The 22,334-nt window shown below is 50.6% G+C and overlaps 1 protein-coding gene across 3 annotated transcripts; it reads right to left on the reverse strand.

Annotated features, from left to right (window-relative positions):
* Positions 1–1,855: 1,855 nt before the first annotated feature.
* Positions 1,856–21,071, reverse strand: PFAS (phosphoribosylformylglycinamidine synthase). Of its 3 annotated transcripts, none has more exons than XM_086359014.1 (28): positions 20,989–21,071; positions 18,079–18,238; positions 17,859–17,994; positions 17,331–17,436; positions 16,763–16,952; positions 16,569–16,674; positions 15,867–16,007; positions 15,636–15,760; positions 15,335–15,463; positions 14,818–14,949; positions 14,547–14,675; positions 10,793–10,866; positions 10,521–10,677; positions 10,130–10,191; positions 9,821–9,982; positions 9,445–9,570; positions 9,187–9,318; positions 8,745–8,975; positions 8,432–8,612; positions 8,268–8,351; positions 7,887–8,042; positions 7,541–7,660; positions 7,122–7,267; positions 6,813–7,011; positions 6,554–6,645; positions 6,362–6,476; positions 5,556–5,879; positions 1,856–5,453 (listed from the first exon to the last, which is right to left on the reverse strand). In XM_086359014.1, the coding sequence occupies exons 1-28, from the start codon at positions 21,055–21,057 to the stop codon at positions 5,143–5,145; spliced, it is 4,095 nt and encodes a 1,364-aa protein (XP_086215140.1). In that variant the 5' UTR covers positions 21,058–21,071; the 3' UTR covers positions 1,856–5,142. The 3 variants fall into 3 exon arrangements, with proteins under 3 accessions (XP_086215140.1, XP_086215139.1, XP_086215141.1); XM_086359013.1 differs by having other exon boundaries at positions 6,804–7,011; XM_086359015.1 differs by lacking the exon at positions 20,989–21,071 and adding an exon at positions 18,436–18,489 and having other exon boundaries at positions 6,804–7,011.
* Positions 21,072–22,334: the final 1,263 nt, after the last annotated feature.

Genomic DNA, 22,334 nt, shown 5'->3' on the forward strand with positions numbered 1-22,334 from the left:
GGCTCCCACCCCATCACCTTTGGGGCCACCAAGAGGTGGAAGTGATGGACTCATATCAGAGAGGTGACTCAACACCCAAAGTCAAGCATCCCTTTAGAGTAAGGGCAATGTATATTTCTACCAAGCAGGGGTTTTTAGTATTTTTGCTTCCATGCACCTCTTTGACAGTTTGGTGAAGCCCTTGGAGCCCTACTCATAATAATGTTTTTATTATAATTTTTAAAATATTTGGCTGCAACACTCAGGATCTTTGATCTTTGTTTCAGCACATGGGATCTTTAGTTGGAGCAAGCAGGATCTAGTTCCCTGACCAGGGATCAAACCCAGGCCCCCTGTGTTGGGAGTGCGGAGTCTTAGCCACTGGACCATCAAGGAAGTTCCAAATTGGCATATAATTTAGCCTTTTCATCTGCTTTGTTCTGCCAGAGCCATTTCCTTGTCACCTTCCCCAGATGTGGTGTTTGGGAGTGGGGAGGGCTGTCTGTACTACTTAGGGAAACGATCTAGGAGTGAGAGGAGTTCGCCTTGCTGTGAAGACAGGGTCAGCAGAGCTAGGACTCAGTGGTAAGGAGAACAGGATGACTCCCTAGTCCCTTCTGTTGCCCTGGATACCTTCCCAGGGGCATCCCAGGATGCTCCAGTGACATAGGCAGTGGGAAGCCAGTTGATTAGGCTGTGAGGTTAGTGATGCCATTCCTTCTCAGCCTCCTCTTTTTCTGCCAGTCCCTTCAATGTTCCCAGGCTCTCCTCACTGCTCCCAAATAACCTTCCCCACACATAGACCAGTGCCTCCCAAACCTTCATCTCCATCTCTATCCCAGATCTCTTGTTGTTGTTGTTGTTTTGGCTGTGCCACCCATGTGGCATGCAGGATCTTAGTTCCCTGACCAGGGGTCAAACCCACGCCCCCTGCAGTGGAAACATGTGTCCCCCTGACACCTCAAACTCAACAGTCCTAAGCAAAGCACATCATTTTCCTCCCATGCATGCACCATCTTCATCTATAGTTAATGAAGTTATTGCCTACCCAGTGGTCCAAGCAAAGAATCTGCACTTCATCATCAACGGCCCTATCTTTCCTTCACATCTAGTTCCTGGTGATTCTACCCACCACCACCACCCTAGTCCTGACCATCACTGTTTCTGCCTGGAGCATGCAAAGTACCTGGAGCAAGTACCGGCCCATAGTGGCTGGTACTGAGCTACTCACACAGGAAGGTCTTTCCTGAAGCCTGAGATAGGTGTCTAACCCAGGCCCCACCACAGCAGTGCCCCAGACTCTACCTTCTGGCTATCTGCTGCCCCCAAGTGCCTAACGACAGGCTGAAGATTTCTTTGATTTCTGCCCCAGCGTTCTGAATGCAGCAAGTGCTGGAGAAATAAATACATCGTATGGGGTCCTGGGGCCTCTGAAGGCTCAACTGCTGGAGATGTCCTCCTCCCATAGACTCACAACTGCCTGGAACCCCTCTCTGGGAGGGTCCCATCTGGACCTCTGCACACACAACCCCCTCTTTTTGCCTGGACCCCCTGGAACCCTCATTTAACACATATCAGACACACACTCAGTTTAGTGCTTTTTCTGTGAAACTGAAGGGGGCTGTTGGCTGCCAGGCAGATGTTAAATTAAGAGAGACAAGACTTACTGGTTCTCCCCATCTCTCTACCCACCCCTCCATCTGCCCCAACACATGCATATGCTGTCCTTCATCTGACACAATGACAAAAGCTTGCAACTTTGGAGAAAGGAAGTAAAAAGGGGAAATGATTGAAGGCTTGCAAAACAAAACCACCCATAAGCCCAGTTCATTAAGTTCACTCTTCTATTAAGGGAAAAAATGTCATCAACCTTAACTAATTTTAACATTATTTATTCATTTGTTCAATATATATTTATTGAGCACCATGTAGGTGACAGGCCTTGTGCTAGGTGTTGGATACAGTGGAGGGCAGAAAGGGAGTTCCTGCTCTCATGGACCACCAAAGAATTCCCTCAGAGAAATTTCCAAGATGGTGAGCTACTTAGGGAGCTGTATAACAGGACAGTCACAGCAGTCATGAGAAACTTCCACATACACTTCTCTGGACAAAGGAAGCAAGGATGGTTGTCAGCAAGAAGTCCTGACAATGCTGCCTCCCGGAAATGTGACTTTAGGACAGTAGGAAGTAGATGTTGCAATTTATTTAACCTTAATTCTTCCTTTGTTTTAAAAAGGGGGGAGGGGGCTATCAAGTACCTTGCTGAACTCTTATGAAAAATAATTTAGATACATATAAATGCCTAGCATATGCTTGGTTCATGGTAGGTGCCATATACTGGTATTTTTTTGTTTTATTGAGATATGATTGACATCACATTATGTGAGTTTAAGGTGTACAATGTATTGACTTGACACACTAGCAAATGATTACCACCACACCTCACACTGGACTCCCCAGGTGGCAATAATGATAAAGAACTCGCCTGCCAATGCTGGAGACAAGAGACGAAAGTTCAATCCCTGGGTCGAGAAGATCCCCTGGAGGATGACATGGCAACCCACTCCAGTATTCTTGCCTGGAGGATCCCATGGACAGAGGAGCCTGGTGGGTTAGTCCACAGGGTCAGAGAGTCAGAAATGACTGAAGTGACTTAGCATGCACATGCATATCTACATCACTATCTTTAAGATTTACTCTTGCAGCAACTTTCAGGTACACAACAGTTATTAACTGCAATCAACATGCTGTACATTAGACCCCCAGAGGTTACTCATCAAGTAATCTAGAAGTTTGTACCCTTTGACCAACATTCCCTTTCCCCCCACCCACCATTCTAGCCTGTTTCCATGAGTTCAGCTTCTTTTAGATTCTACATGTGAGATCATACAGGACTTGTTTCTCTTATTCACTTAGCTTCATGCCGTTGAGGTCCATCCATGTTGTTGCAAATGGCAGGATTTCCTTCTTTCTTGCAGCTCTAATAGTCTGGTGTGTATACATACACACCACATACAGATCTTGTTGGACTATAAGGTCCCTGGCAGCACTGACAGTGTTTGGCACTGTTGCAAATCATCGAACATGAATGGAATGAATGAAGAAATGAATATTAAAGGCTCAGTGCTGGGGATAAGAGTGCTGACCACTTCTGTCAGGAAGGGAGCTGCTAAATTAGAAGCAAAAATCAGGGGTACTGAATTCAGAGGCCAGCACCAGGGCAACCCCTATGACACAGCTGGAAACACTATCAGAGAGGCTGCCAAAGTCTGTTACCACTTAGCACAGTGCTGCATTTAAAAAGAATCCATTTAAAAAGAAAGCTTCAGCTGTCTTTCAGATGAGAAGGCCCAGGTCCTGACTTGTATGCTTTTGTCCACCCCCATCCCCTTAAACCCTGATGATAGGGGGATGGGACACAGGATTTACCCTCCAAACCCAGATAAGTGACACGAGTGACGTGGTGCAGTGAAGTGGGGCAAGGGAAACCCCCAGCCTGCATGCATCCTAACTTCCCAGGCAGGCTCTTTCTCTGAAGCCCATGCTGCTTCCTGGGCCCATCAAAAACAGGACTGAAAACAGATCCAACATCCTAAGACAAAGGGAGGCAGATTAATAAAATTAGCTGAGGTCTTTTTTTGGCATTTTGGTCCTTGTCTGTTCAAGACACATTTGGGAATAATAAGAGGTACTTGATGCTGTGAAAGTGCTGCACTCAATATGCCAGCAAATTTGGAAAACTCAGCAGTGGCCACAGGACTGGAAAAGGTCAGTTTTCATTCCAATCCCTAAGAAAGGCAATGCCAAAGAATGCCCAAACTACCACACAATTGCACTCATCTCACACGCTAGTCAAGTAATGCTCAAAATTCTCCAAGCCAGGCTTCAGCAATACTGAACCGTGAACTTCCAGATGTTCAAGGTGGTTTTAGAAAAGGCAGAGGAACCAGAGATCAAATTGCCAACATCCGCTGGATCATCGAAAAAGCAAGAGAGTTCCAGAAAAACATCTATTTCTGCTTTATTGACTATGCCAAAGCCTTTGACTGTGTGGATCACAATAAACTGGAAAATTCTGAAAGAGATGGGAATACCAGACCACCTGACCTGCCTCTTGAGAAACCTGTATGCAGGTCAGGAAGCAACAGTTAGAACTGGACATGGAACAGACTGGTTCCAAATAGGAAAAGGAGTACATCAAGGTTGTATATTGTCACCCTGCTTATTTAACTAATATTCAGAGTACATCATGAGAAACGCTGGGCTGGAAGAAGCACAAGCTGGAATCAAGATTGCCGGAAGAAATATCAATAACCTCAGATATGCAGATGACACCACCCTTATGGCAGAAAGTGAAGAACTAAAGGGCCTCTTGATGAAAGTGAAAGAGAATGAAAAAGTTGGCTTAAAGCTCAACATTCAGAAAACTAAGATCATGGCATCCAGTCCCATCACTTCATAGGAAATAGATGGGGAAACAGTGGAAACAGTGTCAGACTTTATTTTTTGGGGCTCCAAAATCACTGCAGGTGGTGACTGCAGCCATGAAATTAAAAGATGCTTACTCCTTGGAAGGAAAGTTATGACCAAACTAAACAGCATATTAAAAAACAGAGACATTACTTTGCCAAGAAAGGTCCGTCTAGTCAAGGCTATGGTTTTTCCAGTGGTCACGTATGGATGTGAGAGTTGGACTGTGAAGAAAGCTGAGCACCGAAGAATTGATGCTCTTGAACTGTGGTGTTGGAGAAGACTCTTGAGAGTCTCTTGGACTGCAAGGAGATCCAATCAGTCCATCCTAAAGGAAATCAGTCCTGGGCTTCATTGGAAGGACTGATGTTGAAGCTGAAACTGCAATAGTTTGGCTACCTGATGCGAAGAGCTGACTGATTTGAAAAGACCCTGATGTTGGGAAAGATTGAAGGCAGGAGGAGAAGGGGACGACAGAGGATGAGATGATTGGATGGCATCACCGACTCAATGGACATGAGTTTGGGTAAACTCTAGGAGTTGGTGATGGACAGGGAGGCCTGGCGTGCTGCGGTTCATGGGGTTGCAAAGAGTCAGACACGACTGAGCGACTGAACTTAACTGAACTGATGACGTACTTCTAAAGATACCCTGGGTACGAACCACGGGGCCCAGGGTAGCCTTCCGGCCTGTTTAGCAGCTGCATTCCTGGGTCCAATTCCGGGCATTGATGAAGAGCTGAAGCCACGGGGAGGTGGTTAGAGTGTCAAATGGAGGAGGTCGCCAGGCCCACTGCCAAGGCCTCACAGACCGCTCCGGGTGAGGCATGAGGGCCAAGTGGCGGCCATCGGGGGAGCAGATGCCAGCGACACCCCCTGGGGAGCCGTTGGGATTCAGGGGGTACTGTTCCGTGGGGTTCCCATCATCATCTGCCCAGTGCAGTGGAGCTAAGCCCCTGGCCTCCATCTGGGCTTGGAGTTCTGGAGAAGAAAATGCCATGTAACCTGTGATGAAGCAGGGACAAGAGATGTAAGAGCAAGCTCCCTCATGCCCTCCCCCTACCCCAGCCTTCAGGCTTCCCCACCCCAGCCTTCCCGGAGCCTGACCTTCCCCGTGAGCGCTCCACACGGGCAACACCGCGCCTTCCATCCCTCGCAGCATCAGGGCTGGCCCGGGCCCCACGCGCACACTAGCCCAGCGCGACTCAAAGCGCCCAGACAGGTTGTGGCGTAGCAGGAGACCGGGCCGGGCCGGCCAGGACTCCTGGCACATCTCCACTACCTCCTCACTAGAACTGCCTCCCACCCAGCCCAGCAGGGCCAGCAGCTGACAGCCGTTACACACGCCCAGGCTGAAGGTGTCTGGCCGCTGGCGGAAGCGCTTCATCTCAGCCCCGGCCTGCGGGTTAAAGGTCACAGCAGCTGCCCAGCCTAGGAGGGAACAGGAAGCTGGGGTGAGACCTGGAGTGAAAGGGGACTGTCATCTTTCTGTCCTAGCGTGCCCTGTTAACACTCGCCCAGGATCTCCCCCATTCTGAGGAGCTCTTGGCAAACACCAGGGAAGGTTTACCTGCTTGAAACAGGTGTTGCCAACTCCTGGGCCCGAGATGGCCCAGGACCAGCTTTCTGTTTAGCCAGCAGAGCATTTTCAAAATTTTTTATTTAGTCGCCTAACATTTAACTGGGACTTTTGGGCTTCTCTTGAAAAACAGAAAGCCCTAGCCATGCTGAGTGGCAGCTGCTGTGTCTGACAGGGCGGCACTCAGCCTCCGGCCTCATTAAGCTACCTGCAGGCCTTTGCTGGCTCCTGGCTGGCCTCGCGGAGGTGAGAGGCCAGTTCTCAGGCAGGGAAGAGGGCTAAGGAAGCTCTTAGGAAGATGTGGGGAGGGGGTGGGCAGAGGCCCCACGCCCACCTTTGGCAGAGCCCAGGACGTCCGCGTAGCTGAAGCCGCCTACGAAGGCCACACCGCGGAACGTGTCCAGCCCGATGGCTCCAGAGCACAGGTCCTGCATGGTTACATCCCACACCTGGCAGGAGGGGGAAGGGAGGCATCAAAGGCCCATGGCCTGAGTCCAGCCCCGGCCCCACCAGGCACCCCGCTCACCTCAAATCCAGCCAAGTGGAAGGCATCTGCCATCTCCCGGTCTCCATTACTGCCCTCTTCCCGAATGATGGCGACTCGGGGGGCAGGACCACCTGGGGGAGGAGCAGGAGTGTCCTTGGGTCAGAGGGCTACCTCTGCACCCCAGCCCCCTAGACATCTTGTCCAGGGCAGGACCCCACATCCAGGCTTCAGGCTCCTCCCCAAGGCCCACAGTGCCAGGGAAGCCAAGCCTCTGCACACACTCCCTCACCAGGCTCACAAGGCACGGAAGCTCTGGGGAAGGTAGGCGGCAGGCAGAAGGTGGGCCCTGCCCGCTCCCTCAGCCCTTGCTCTTCCTGGGCCACACAGTGTGGTTTTGCCTGTAGCCGGTCCAACTGGAAACTGGTTTCCTCCCAGAGGGCTCGTAGCTGCCCAACAGGTTCCTCCAGAACCACCGTCCTGTTCACCGACACGCGGACCTGGGTAGGGGGCGCAAATCTTTCAGGATGTCCACCTTGGGTGCCTCCAAGGCTGGCAGAGGCGAACCAAGACCCGCCCTGTGCAGGCCTGCCACTCTTCACTTCCTCACCATGGCGTGGGGCCCCGTGTCGCCTGTGAGACCCAGCTCTAGGCAGTGGAGGCCAGCATTCCGGTAACGCATCAGCACTTGGGCGAGGTCTGGCTCCTGCACCTCCAGCACCAGGCCTGGCTCCTCGGCGAACAGCACAGGCAGGGCTGGGAGAGTACAGGGGCATCAAGGTGACTGGGGTACTGGCAGGGACTCAGAGGTGGAGTCGGGGGATAAGTATGAACAAAGGCAGGGATCGGGGTGGGGTGAGGCTCTCTCAGAGGGGTGCAGTTAGGAACAGAAATGTCACCTGGCTCAGTGATCAGAAAAGACAAAAGGAGACCCGGGAGGGAAGGAGTTGGGGACACTCCAGTCTTTAAATGAGGGACACAGGGTCCATAGGATGGGGACAGGCAGACCTGCTCGAATCTAGACCTCACCATCGACCCCAGGTGCAGGGATGTCCACCTCTATCCCACAATTCCCAGCAAAGGCCATCTCTAGCAGGCAAGTGATGAGACCTCCATCACTGACATCATGGCCTGAGCAGAGGAGGCGGTCTGGAGGAAGGAGAAAAATGCTTAGCAGTGTTGAGACCCAAACCTGGCGGCCCCACCCCCATTTCTGGACAGTCAGGAGAGGGCAAGTGTGAGAATGTGGGCTTACAGCAGAGAACCAGAGAGAAAGGGATTGGGTCCCTCTTGCCCCACTCTCACAGGTTCAGCTGATGACTGCCTGTTTTCCCATGTCAGCCACAAGGACCATCTCCCCCAGAGCCCCACTCACCTTTCAGCAGCCCCTGGGTGATGCTGAAGGCTCGCACCAAGTTCTCAGGAACATCCAGGTCGGGAGGCTGCTCGCCAAGCTGGGAGAAGCACTGAGCCAGAGCTGTGCCCCCCAGCCGGTGCTGCCCAGGACTCAGAGGCACGTAGAGCAGGTGGCCTGGGAGAAGAGGGATGGCAGAGGGGAGACCAATGGCTCAGAAGAACCCGTTCTGCCATGCAGGGTCACTGAGGCTCCCAGGATGTGGTAAGACACCCCAATCATCAGCCCCGGAAGGCACCACAGCCCCAGTGCTGAGACGACCTGAGTACTCATTAAGCAGACCCCAAACAAAGGATTGAGCTGTGAATACAGAACCCATGAAGGAGGGGGAAGAAACCATACCTCTCCCCCCAGGATGCTTGAGGTCTGGGGTCACAGTGGCTGTAATGTCTGAACAGACAGCATAGGCTGAGATGACCAGTGACCCTGCAGAGCAAGGCATAAGCATGTGAGGGGGAGTCCGAGCCCACAGGCCTGCCCCTTGCCCCCTGGCACCCAGACCTCACCAGGAGCCCGCACGGTTTCAGAGCCAACCCGGGCAGCCATGCTGAGGGAGTCCTTGCCACCGTCTACCGCTACACCCAGGGCCGCCATCACTGCCACCATAGCCTCACAGGCGTCAGCTAGAGCTGCACCCTCCCCTGGGAGCTTGGCTGCCCACATCCAGTTCCCGCTGCATTTCACATCCTGGGAAGTGCAGACTTGCATTAGAGAGAGAGCATGGTGTAGGGACGCTGGAGGCCAGCAGTTAAGTGGATGGTGAACGTGGTTGTGTCCCACAGGCCTGGAGTTCCAGGCCAGAAGCCGCAGGGGACTCACCTGGAGGTCGGTGACCAGAGCAAATACCAGGTTGGTGAGGGCTTCGGCCACAGCCAGCCGGGCGGCAACCTTCGGGTCCAGCAGGCTCTTGACTGGCTGCTCTCCCAGGGCTGTGGCGGCCCCTACAAGCTCCTGGTGACTCAGTGCCACAACCGCCACATCTGCCAGAGGGGTCTGCAGGGGTCCCACACACTGCTGCTGGGCCACCAGGCCGCCCACAGAACGGTCCACCTGAGGAACCGGGGGGAGCTGGCCAGAGGCTCACGGACTAGAGGGTGGCCTGGCTCACCCTGAACATGCAAGACGGGGGTGGCAGCAGGGGGCGAGGCTTCTGTCCTGACCCTTCTCCCTCCCTGATGGACCCCCACAGCCGTTCCTGGGGTGGGCAAGCAGAGGGAGGGGCGCAGAGGGCTAAGGGGGTGGAGCAGGGTGCAGGGAGGACCTTGTTGGTGAGGTAGCGCTTGCTGGCCACGGCAGGCAGCCTGAGGACCCGCGCCAGAGCCTGGCGCACGCTCAGCCCTGGGGGCAGGGTCAGAGGCTGCAGCAAGGGGAGACTCCTCTGGAGGAAGAACTCCTGCGACACAGACCAACAGGGGTGTGAGCACCGGGGCGGAGCGCTGGGCATACAGGTGACAAGGCACGTGTGGGGCAGAGGGTGGGGCCGGGCCAGGGAAGGGAGATGCCTCCTGCCCCCACGTACCTTCTGGGGCATCTTGCCCAGCACCCAGTCCAGGTCCAGGTCCACAGGGGTTGGGGGAGGAGTGGGGGGCGCATCCACCTGGCCACCTGTGCCCATAGGCCACTCCCGATCATCCACCAGCACTATCTGTAGACCAGAGGGACACCACCCAGAGGGGCTGAGGCTATGACCACCAGCAGGGAGTGAACTCTTCTGGAAAGCAGGGCAGAAGTGCTCTTTCCACCCCATCTGGCTTCTCCTATTGAGCACCCCCTAAACCCCGCCCCCACAGCCTACATGCTATTCCCCACGGCTCCCCTGTGTTCCTCTCTTTCCTGGGCCCCGGCAGCTCAAGTCCACCTACAGCATCCACTGCTGCCTCCCTGGGCCAACTCACTCTCCTGTCTCCAGTGATGGTGCCCACAAAGCAGACTGGGCAGCGTTCCCGGGTGCTGACACAACTCAGGAAGTCCCGGTCAGAGGGCCTCAGCAGAAGTGCGTTCGACTCCTGGTACTCGGCCCCCCAGATTTCCAGGGCATTCAGGGTTGGGTCCCCCAGCTGCACATCCATGAGGGAGGACGAAAAAGAAGGGACAGCAGTTGCTCCGAAGTCTTACGATCTTGCTGGGAGTGAGGGGAAGATGGGTGGGGCTGCTGGGACTGGCACGGGCAGGGAGGCGGGCAGATTTCACAGAGGACGACCTACCTGGAAGCAGCTGGTGTGAATGATGGCTCCAGCCGGGTCACTCAGCTCCTTCAGGACATTGCCTGGTGGGGGCGTTCCCGGGAGAGGTGCTCACATGGCCGCGGTAGGCACCGGGCAAACAAAAGGCCATTCCCAGCCTCCCAAAGAGCCCTTAATTCTGTGCATCCCTGTTTGAACCGCTGCTGCACCCTATCCACCAACTATCCCACGGTAGCAGGCTCCCACCCTCAACCCTGGGCCTGTTCAGAATGTGTAGTGGGTGGAGAATGGGACCCTGAGCTGTCAGGTTGATTACAGATCCTCAACCTAAACCAACTGCTGAGCCTCTCCCTAAATTGAACCAAGCAGAGACCAGGTAGGCCCAGTCCCTTGTCCCAACCCCCTTTCTCACCATTGCCACCAGCACCCTGGTCATGGAGGCTGCAGATGGGGTTTCCCCCAGGGGCCTCCACACAAGCCCGGATCACACGGTTCATCTTCTGCTCCATCTCTGGGTCTCCCCGCTGCACAGCCCCAAAATCCAGGTCACTGGCGTTGTCTCCTTGCACCTGGGGGGATAGATATAGACAGCATGCTCAGTTCAGGGGGCTGGGAGCTCACGCCTCACCCATGCATGGGGCCCTGAAAGATCATGGAGTTGGCATCTGGGCTATTCCCACTTACCTGCACAGACGAAGCAGCTCCGCCCCCAACTCCAATCCTGTAGACAGGACCGCCAACCTTCACGACATCCATGCCTGCGAGGAAGGAGGGCTGAATCAGAGCACTTAGGGAACGACAGTTAGTACAAGTACAAAGCAGTGTGAGGATAAAGGGCAGCCAACATTAGAGGTATCTGTCAACATTCATTGAGTTAAATACACTCCAAGGAATTTACCCTCCAGATTATTCACATGCGCAAAATAGCCAATGAACAAACTTAAACAATAGCATTATTTGTGTTACCAAACACAAGAAATAATCTACATGCTAATGACAGAGATATGCAGGTCAGGAGGCAACAGTTAGAACTGGACATGGAAAAACAGACTGGGTTCCAAATAGGAAAAGGAGTACATCAAGGCTGTATGTTGTCATCCTGTTTATTTAACTTATATGCAGAGTACATCATGAGAAACGCTGGGCTGGAGGAAGCACAAGCTGGAATCAAGACTGCCGGGAGAAATATCAATAACCTCAGATATGCAGATGACACCACCCTTATGCCAGAAAGCAAAGAACTAAAGAGCCTCTTGATGAAAGAGAAAGAGAAGAGTGAAAAAATTGGCTCAAAGCTCAACATTCAGAAACCTAACATCATGGCATCTGGTCCCATCACTTCATGGGAAATAGATGGGGAAACAGTGGAAACAGTGTCAGACTTTATTTTTTGGGGCTCCAAAATCACTGCAGGTGGTGACTGCAGCCATGAAATTAAAAGACACTTACTCCTTGGAAGGAAAGTTATAACCAACCTAGACAGCATATTCAAAAGCAGAGACATTACTTTGCCAAGAAAGGTCCGTCTAGTCAAGGCTATGGTTTTTCCAGTGGTCATGTATGGATGTGAGAGTTGGACTGTGAAGAAAGCTGAGCACCGAAGAATTGATGCTTTTGAAGTGTGGTGTTGGAGAAGACTCTTGAGAGTTCCTTGGACTGCAAGGAGATCCAACCAATCCATCCTAAAGGAGATCAGTCCCAGGTGTTCAATGGAAGGACTGATGCTGAAGCTGAAACTCCAATACTTTGGCCACCTCATGCGAAGATTTGACTCATTGGAAAAGACCCTGATGCTGGGAAGGATTGGAGGCAGGAGGAGAAGGGGACAACAGAGGATGAGATGGCTGGATGGCATCACCGACTCGATGGACATGAGTTTGGGTGAACTCCGGGAGTTGGTGATGGACAGGGAGGCCTGGCGTTCTGCAGTTCATGGGGTTGCAAAGAGTCGGACACAACTGAGTGATTGAACTGAACTGAATGACAGAGAACTGGTTAAATAAATTATGGTATAAGCCATACAGTGAAAAACTAAGTTTTAGCTTCACTGCAAAAGAAAATTACATATGAAATAATGAAGTAAAATGATTTCATCAGTAGGAAATGATTTCCAAGCATATTGCTAAGCTGAAAAAAAGCAAAGTACAGATGTATACCTACCCACTTAGAACCCCATCAGTAAGAAAAAAATAGTTAGGAATAAACTTAATAGAAATATAAGACTTATACACTGAAAATCATGAAATACCTTAGTAGGCCTAAATAAATTGAAAAAGATCTGATGTTTATAGAGTGGAAGACAATATTGTTACGATGGCAATACTCCCCAAAGTGATCTTCAAGCCAATACAATCAGCCACCTTTTTCAAAGAAATGGATGAGCTGACCCTAAAATTTATACAGAAATCTGAGAGACCTAGAACAAAGCCATGACAATCTTGAAAAAGAACTATATCAAAGGACTCATACTTTCTGCTTTTAAACTTACCACAGAGCTAAAAGGTTTTTTTCAAAAAGGGTTGTTAGAACAACTGGATATCCACATGTCAAATAAGGAAATTGGATCCCTACTTCATACCATATACAAACTTCAAAATGCTTCAGAGACCTAAATGTAGGAGATAAAAGCTAGAAAGTATTACAAGAGAATATAGAAGTCAATCCAGGTGACCTTGACTCAGCAATGGTTTCTTAGTCATGGCACTGTAAGCCAAAAGCCACAAAACAAAAATAAACTATATTTACCAAAATTTAAAACATTTGTGATTCAGGGGACACCATGAAAAAAGTAAAAAGACAACCCACAGAATGGGAGAGAATACTTGCAAATCATGTATCTACCTGTACAAAGAACTCTTAGAACTCCATAAAAAAGGCAAATAATCCAATTTAAAAGTGAGCAAAGGGTCTCAACAGATATTTCTCCAAGGAAGACATAGGAATAGTCAACCAACATATGGAAAGATGCTTAACATCATGCGTCCTTAGGGAAATGCAAACCCAAACCACCATGAGATACTATTGATACTTCATATGCATTCTGATGGTTGTAATCAAAGAGACAGATAATAACAAAGTGTTGATGAGAATCTAGAGAAACTGGAACCCTCACACACTGCTGAGGGGAATGTAAAATGGTGCATCTGCTTTGGAAAACAGTGTGGTAGGTTTTTTTTAAAAGACTGAGTACAGTTATCATGAGACCTAGCAAGTCCACTCCTAGTTACATACTTGAAAAATAACAACATAAATACAAAATAAAACTTGTACACAATTGTTTACAGCAGCATTATTCATAATTAGCCAAAAAGCAGAAATAACCCACTTGTCAACCAACTGATAAGTGGATAAAGAAAATGTGTTATAGGTACATAATAGAATATTAATATTATTCAGTCATGAAAAGGAATGAAGTACTGATACATACTACAATACGAATAAAGACATCATGTTAAGTGAAAGAGGCCAAACACATTTATAACGGGGACATCTTTCGAGATAGAAAATAGATTACAGGTTCCCAGAGGCCAAAAGGAGGAGCGTGGGGAGTGACTGCTTGTGAATACAGGGTTTCTTTCTGGGGGTGACGAAAATGTTCCAGAATTAGTGCTTAAGGCACAACTTTGTGAATATACTAAAAACACTGACTTATACACTTTAAAGGGTACACTTTATGGTACATGAATTATATCTCAATAAAATGGTTATTAAAAAAATAGGTGGGGAATTCCCTGGCAGTCCAGTGGTTAGGACTCTACGTTCTCACTTCTGGGGCCTGGGGTTCAATCCGTCTTTGGAAAACTAAATCGCATAAGCCGTGTGGCACAACCAAAAAAAAGAGTGTACACATGCTAGTTGTTTTAACAGAGGAGGCAAATATATACATGGGTCTGTTTATGTATGCAGGAAGTACTTCTGGCAGGGTACAAGAATGAACAATTAACATTGCTTATCTCTAGGGAGGGAAACTGGGTGGCTGGAGGTCAGGGAGAGCAGCGTTTTCACTCTAAAACCTTTCTTTGCTTTTTCAATTGTGAGCCACGTGACTGGTCACCCATTCAATAAATGGTACCCAGCCTTTATCTTGATTCCACCACAGGTCCTAGCACAGTGCTCAGCACCCAATGGGCCCTCAGTAAACGTTGACTGACTGAATTGAACTTGCAGATAAAAACAGAGGTGCTGCATTAAACACTGGCTGCCTTGACTAAGCAGGGTGGGCCCCTGCCATGGAGAAGTCAACTGGGGAAAGGACAGAGGCCTCACAGACTGAGCCTGCCCAACTGGCATAAAGCCCTGCCCTACCTTAAAAGCCTGTCCAGTGGAGAAGAGACAGGAGCCGGGAGATACAAAACAAACCACTGAGATTCCACTCCTGCAGTAGCCATGTGCTGGGGAAAAAGCTGGCGGGACCTGGAGAGAGGTGGGGGGCTCTTACCTGTCTCTGGGGGCTCCTTGCTCACATGCTCAGCTTCCATGGACCCAATGCCTCCACTAAACATTATGGGCTTGATCCACTCACGCCGCTGGCCGTCCGGAAGCTGAAGGCCCAAGGAGCGGGCAAAGCCTGGAACATGGACGTCACAGGGAGAGGGCACAGGGTCTAGTCATCCAGGCTCCTCAGCGCTTACTGGGTCACACACCCCACCCTGCCTCTGGGATTAATATCCATGTCAAGGATAATAGTCCCCTACACCCTCCAGCCTCACCAGCAAGCACTGGTTCCCCAAACTTGTTGCCGTAGTCAGAAGCCCCATTACTGGCCTCAATGGCAATCTCCAGGGGTCGGGCAAAGTTTCCTGGATACTGGAAGCTTGGATCCTCCCAGGGCATACTGTAACCTGGGAAGGAAAGAGGAAGAGGGATGGATGGTAAAGATGGAAGTCAGAGGAACCAGGACCCTTTAGGAAGAGTCTGACTCTTGGGATCAGAGCTCTTAGCACTTTCTAAGAAATTGGATTTTGGGGGCAGTTGATGGTCAAAAGTCTAACTCCGTATTAGGTTGTTTTTTTGTTTTTGTTTTTTTAAGAAAATTGTAGTTCTGCAAAGCCAGACGTGGGTCTCCCTTGGCGTACTGTCCTCATGACCATGGCTGGAGAAAGGCCAGCTACTCTAGAGCCCTTTATCCCAAGAAAAGGTGCCCATGATGACTGCTTAACCTAGGAGAGAAAAGTGTCCAGTGCCTGGCAGGAGGAGGAATCTGGGCAGAGAGCAAAGAGATGAGACCTGGGATGTGCAGGTTTCCAAAGCAATAGCCAGCAGTGCCAGCCACCACGTGGGCCCCTCGGCCTGTGCACTGGACATCTCGGATCCGGCCCCCTGTGCCAGTGGTTGCACCACTGAAGGGGGCTACTCCTGTGAAGAGAGAGGGAGAGGTATGGCTATTGAAGAGCAAGGTCCACCACTGACCACCCCGCTGAAAATAAGGACATGCAGCCAACCTGCTGGTCCCCAGGGTGAGGGCGGCTGGGACCTTTGCCCCTCCCTACACTCTGATCTCACCTTCCCTCCTGGGTACTCAGCTCACCTGTAGGGAAGTTGTGTGTCTCTGCTGTGAAGACAACATGTCTCAGCCCCTGACATTGCTGGAAGGAGCTTGGCCGTGTGGGGTCCTTAGGCCGCAAGAATCGGACTTCTTTCCCCTGGATGGCACTGTGGACACATCGTTCTGGGCCTGGCTTCCTTGCTGGGATCTGCACTTACCCCATTAGAGACTGGGGCACCCTGTCCCCTGTGCCCAGCCAAGGGCACCACCCACCTGCTGTTGTCACAGAACTTGAGGACGTTGTTAGGGTTGGAGGACGCCTGGGTGCTCATGATGGACTCAAACAGCGAGTGTGGCAGCTCCTGTCCATCCACATGGAGTCGACCCTTGAAGAACCAGTGTCGGCTGTGTTCGCTGACGAGATGATGTGGGGAGGGGAGGGCAGGGCGGAAACATGGGTCATGTCTCAGGCCTTGCCACTTCTTCTCCTCACCAGCATAAAAGGCAGAGTTACAGCCACAGGTCAAAACAGATTTCAGAAAGTCATAAGCTTCCAATGGCCTGTCACTGTGGATTATCCAGATCCCGAGTGAAGATAAAACCAAGATGTGATGCAGACTATTGGATGGATGGGGAACCCAGGCACTCAGACTCAGGGAGGCACCTAAGCCAAGAAGTCGTGCTAGTGGTAAAGAACCCACCTGCCAATTCAGGATACATAAGAGATGTGGGTTCAGTCCCTGGGTCAGGAAGATCCCCTGGAGGAGGGCATGGCAACCCACTCCAGTATTCTTGCCAGGGAAATCCCACAGACAGAGGAGCCTGCGGGCTATGGCCCATAGGGTCACCAAGAGTTGGACATGACTGAGTAACTAACACTTTCACTTTCTTAAGCCAAGAAAGAGCCATGGAGGGTCCCTATGATCTTCCAACCTCCACAGACTCAGACACCAGAATGTCCCCATCCCTCCCCACCTATTGGACTGAGCCAAGTCGAAGACTTCCACAGTGCTGGGGTTGCGCTGCAGCTCCTGGAAGCGCTTGGTGTAGAAATCCAGGTCCCAGGAGTCTAGGGCCAGACCTAGGAGACAACCCCCAGAGAAGCTGGTTGTGGGACACTGCACCCTTATTCTCCTGGCCTGGGCCTTCCTTCAGGGACCCCTGCTCACCTAGCTCCTGGTTGGCTTTCTCCAGGGCAGACCGGCCCTCAGCCAGCACGTCAATTGGGCCGCTCAGGGGTGCTGGGATGCACCCTGAAGAGAAGCTCTGGATGGGCTGGGGGAAGCGCTGCTCTGTCATCCGGTCATGCAGGGTAGCCAGGGCAATGGCCTCCAGGTCAGCTGAAGGTGGGTGGGCAAACTAGGGGTGGAGACACACAGCGAGGGCGAGGGGTGCAGGGTTGAAGAATGGACAAAATGGTTCACCCTCGGTCCTCCAAGCCACACAAAGCCAGCCCACTGCTAGCCTCTCCAGCACCTTTGCTCAGATTAGAAAAAGATGCCCCTTCTAGGCATGAGTGCCTGTCAGCAGGCACACATTAGAAACAGGAGCACAGGCTGGATTTCCATCCTATTTACTTCTCGACCAGGCAGCCTCAAGCAGTGAACAAGCTGCAAATAGGGCAGGCCTCAAATCAGAAACTGCTCCCCCTGCTTCTCATCATTTCCTTGGATTGCAGGACCCAATCTCCTGCCCACTTCCTCCTCTGGATCTCCACCTGGTTGCCTACTGCCTCACCGAGAGCAGGTAGCGCCGGGTTGGCTCCACGCGGTCCACAGCCCCCAGCCCTGCAGCCTGGCACACTGACACAATGTTGCTGGATGTCGGGGTGGAAAAGTTCAGCCTGTAGATTGGTTAGGACCAGATGGTTAGGACCTGAGCCCCAGCTGAGAAGGTGGATCCTGCCCACTGCTGTCCAGCTAGTCTCCAACCTCCACTCCCCACCCCCATCCCCGCCCATACCACTGGCCTCCAGCCTTAGATTTGGGCACTGAGAAACGTGCTTTCAAAGGTCATTCAAATCAAACCATAACTGTTCCTGCAGTATCAAAATGTTTCAATTTCAATGTCTAGGAATGCAACTTGTTATATTTCCAGAACATGCCTGGGAGCTGCCTCAGTTTTCAAAGTGGGGAGTGGGGTGAAGGGAAAACAAATCTCCCAAGGATCACAAGAGGAGGAAGAGGCATGAGAGTGGCAGGGGTGGCAGAGTGTTTGGAAGGGCTCTGGACCATGGAACAAGTTGCTTGAGGCTGAAACACTTGCCTGGGTCCGACCTCCAGCAGCAGGTCTGTGGGGCCAGGACGAAGCCAGGATTCCTGAGCAACATCGTCCAGTAACAAGGGGCAGCCAAATAGCCATGTCAGCTTCTTCATCTCCCTGTTGCTCGGGAAGGACTCCACTGCAGGGAAACAGGGCAAGGAGACGTTAGGACACTGCCGCTGGCGATTGGTACTTTGCCCAAGAATCCAGTAACTGGCCCAACCTGTCCAGTTCACATTGTAGCACTGCTCGGTCTTGACACCCTGCAGCTCTGGCAGTTCCCTTTGCAGCTTCCTTTGAATGTATTCAGAGGCTGCCCTCTCGTGGCCAGAGGGGCGGACATAGAAGTGAAGGACGGAGGACATCTCTGCAGGTGTCCGTTGCTGGAAAGACAAGTTAGGTTCCTAAAAAATAACATGAACTAGAGCCTATCTGTCGAACTGGTTTCAAGTTCAGTTCAGCTGAGGCTTTGGAGACATTAAGGATGGGGTGGGGGAAAGTATTGGGGGCATTCAGGGATAAACGCATCCAGACATTTCCAATCCAGTACGGTCAAGGTCAAGGGACTGGGGGTACCAACCTAGGACGGTGGCAGTGGGAAAGACTTCCTAAGGGAAGGGCTTCCCTGGTGGCTCTGCTGGTAAAGAATCCGCCTGCAATGCAGGAGACCTGAGTTCGATCCCTGGGTTGGGAAGAATCCCCTGAAGAAGGGATAAACCTAGTATGGTGGGAGTGGGAAACACTTCCTAAGGGAAGTGGCATCTAAGTGTAAACCTAAAGGATGAGCTGGACTGGGCTGGCCAGTAAAGTCAAACGACAGTTCCTCTATTTCAGTGTTTCAAAATATTACGTCCCTGTTCAAGGTAAATGCAAAGCCTGACAGTCAAAGACCCTCCAGGTCTATCCCCAACTACTTTTCAACTTCTGATCCCACTGCTTCTCAAAAGGACCTTGGCTTCACTCACTAAACACTGCCTGGCCTCCTTGCCATTCCTTTGCCCCATCCTAGAATGTCTATGTCTAATTCTATCCTATCCAAAGCGTTCCCATTTGTTGAGGTTAGTACAGGTCGCACCAACTCTGAAGCCCTCCTCGCTGCTCCAGTGCTTAGGGATACTTCCTTCCTATGTGAGCACAGAGCTTCTGATTCGCACCATTCATTCAGCTCTGATCTCTCTCTCACACACGCGCACACAGCACTTCCAAGTGTACAAAGCCTCTTCACAAACAAGTGGGAAGCTCACTGCCTCACTTCTTCACTTGGACAACTCACAGGTATCTCAAATCTAACTTACTCAGGGCTGAATCTGACTATTCTGTCAAGGTCACTGAATGAAGATTGCAACGTTGCCAATCTCCAGGTCACTTAACTTCTTACCTATTCAACCTCTCAGAAGCTATGACTTACTCATTCTCTACTTCTTAAAACACTCTCCTCTCTCGGCTTCCTGACACCACTCTCCTGGTATTCCTCTACCTCTGGTTGCTCCATCTCAGTCACCTGTGCTGGCTCTTACTCTTGTTGTTGTTAGTCGCTCAGTCATGTCCGACTCTTTATAACTTCATGAACTGTAGCCCACAAGGCTCCTCTGTCCATGGATTTCCCAGGCAACAACACTGGGGTGGGTTGCCATTTCCTTCTCCAGGGATTTTTCCTAACCCAGGGATTGAACCCACATCTCCTGCACTGGCAGGTGGATTCTTTACAGCTGAGCCACCAGGGAAGCTCCTACTCTTCTGCTCCACCTCTAAAAAGTGGGTGCCCAAGGCCCTGCCCTTTGTTTTCTCCTTTCTAAATGCTCTTCTTAAGTGACTTCATTCAGACCGGTGGCTTTAAATATCATCTCTTAGACTGAACCAATGAAACTGCCATCATTCAACCATTTTTTACTAAAAATGACAATTTTACACAATTTGAGTTGATATCTGCCAACAGATTTCATAACCTTACAAAGAGTCGGACATGACTGAGTGACTTTCACTTCACTTATTCAACTCTGACTCTCCCTGAAAACTCCAAACACACACATGCAAATCCTTAGTTGACATTGCCACGGAGAAGTCTCATAAACACTAAATAGCCTGCTTTGGTCAAAGCAGAAAATTTGATTTATCGGTTCTCCAGAACTTCAGTTCCCATTTCCCATCTCAGTTAACACCACCCTCATCCAATCTATTGCTCGAGCCGAAAGCCCAGATGTGTGAATGCTAGGTTGAGTCCAACTCTTTGCAACCCCATGGACCACAGCCCACCAGGCTCCTCTGTCCATGGGATTCTCCCAGCAAGAATACTGAAGTGGGTAGCAATGCCCTCCTCCAGGGGATCTTCCTGACCCAGGGATCAAACCCTGGTTTCCTGCACTGCAGGCAGATTCTTTGCCATTGGAGCCAGCAGGGAAGTCTTTCGGTTTATCAACCAAAAAAATTTTAAAAACTTGTAGACTGACAAATTCCAGGACAGATCTCATTTCAGCTACGGGTGCTCCTGCCAGATCTTGATTCTGCCTTTTTTAAGCCTCTACCCCATGCTAACGGTTTTTAAAATTTTTTATTTTTATTTATTTATTTGCCGAGGCTTGTGGGATCCTAGTTCCCCGACCTGGGATTGAACCAAGGCCCTCGACAATGAGAGCCCTAAGTCTTAATCACTGAACCGTCACGGAATTTCCCTTATGACTCTTTCCAAAGTTAGACGCCTCAGTTATTCTCTTTACCATAGTTCCTTCACAGGAATGATCACATCCCGAAATCATTTTGATTATTAAACCAGTTGACTTTCGTCTATCGTTCCCAGTGAAATAGACGCTCCAAGAGCACAGACACAGGATTGTCTACATCAGGGCTGTCTCCCCAAAGACCAGCATGGTACCTGATATAAAACTGGAGGCCAACAGATTATTTCGCTGGTTGAATGAACTGTTAGAGAGGGGGTGAATTTACTTGGGGGATCCCATGCCGGGGAACCAACAAACGCAAATGGACGCCTGCACTAAGGCAAGCACGCAGGCCTCCGCTGGGTGCGGCTCTGCCAGGTAGGGATCCTGCGCCCGCCCAAATCAAGCTTGGCATGGGTAGCTACGGGGTTCAGTTTGTAGGGGGTATCCGGGTTTGTGAGCGCGCGCGGCAGCCTTACCGCGTGGTAGCACTTCTCCCAGTCCGTCAGCTCCTCGAATTCTGGCGCGCAGATCAACGTCATCCTCATGCGCCGCAGGAAGAGGCGGGGTCTAAGGGTGCCCCGCCCCTCCCTTTCTCCCTGGTGTGGGCCTCTGCAGCCCTTCTCCGTGAATTCCTAGAGCAATTTCTACACCCAGTAGGTTAATTCCAGAAATATATATTCAGTTAACGTTTGTGAAAATAAAGTCAGTTTCAGGTCCCCGCTTCCCTTGTCCCCGTGCGAAGTGTGAGGGAAACACTGAATGCAGGAATAAAACACACCTTTCCTGTCCAGAACTCAGTTTCCGCCCCCCTTACTCGCTTTACTTCCTTTCTTTCACTTTTGTCTTTTCTAAATGAACTCATTTATTTTTTAGCGGAGTGGGAGACCTATATTTTTTAACTTCTAGCTAGTTAAGGTAACAGTAATAATGATCAGAAGCATTTATTGAAGGAGTATATCAAGGCTGTTGATTGTCACTCTGCTTATTTAACTTAAAAGCAGAGCACATCATGTGAAATGCTGGGCTGGAGGAAGCACAAGCTGGAATCAAGATTGCCGGGAGCAATGTCAACAACCTTAGATATGCAGATGATACCACCCTAAGGGCAGAAAGTGAAAAGGAACTAAAGAGCCTCTTGATAAAGGTCAGATCAGATCAGATCAGGTCAGTGGCTTAGACTTGTCCGACTCTTTGCGACCCCATGAATCACAGCATGCCAGGCCTCCCTGTCCATCACCAACTCCCAGAGATCACCCAAACTCATGTCCATCGAGTCGGTGATGCCATCCAGCCATCTCATCCTCTGTCGTCCCCTTCTCCTCTTGCCCCCAATCCCTCCCAGCATCAGAGTCTTTTCCAATGAGTCAACTCTTCACATGAGGTGGCCAAAGTACTGGAGTTTCAGCTTTAGCATCATTCCTTCCAAAGAAATCCCAGGGCTGATCTCCTTCAGAATGGACTGGTTGGATCTTCTTGCAGTCCAAGGGACTCTCAAGAGTCTTCTCCAACACCACAGTGCAAAAGCATCAATTCTTCGGCGCTCAGCCTTTTTCACAGTCCAACTCTCACATCCATACATGACCACAGGAAAAACCATAGTTGACAAAGTAATGTCTCTGCTTTTGAATATGCTATCTAGGTTGGTCATAACTTTCCTTCCAAGAAGTAAGCGTCTTTTAATTTCATGGCTGCAGTCACCATCTGCAGTGATTTTGGAGCCCCCAAAAATAAAGTCTCACACTGTTTCCACTGTTTCCCCATCTATTTCCCATGAAGTGATGGGACCGGATGCCATGATCTTCGTTTTCTGAATGTTGAGCTT

The sequence above is a fragment of the Bos grunniens genome, chromosome 19, assembly GCF_055505025.1.
Source record: "Bos grunniens cultivar Pamir isolate PY7600 chromosome 19, Bosgru_T2T1.0, whole genome shotgun sequence".
Lineage (NCBI taxonomy): Eukaryota > Metazoa > Chordata > Mammalia > Artiodactyla > Bovidae > Bos > Bos grunniens.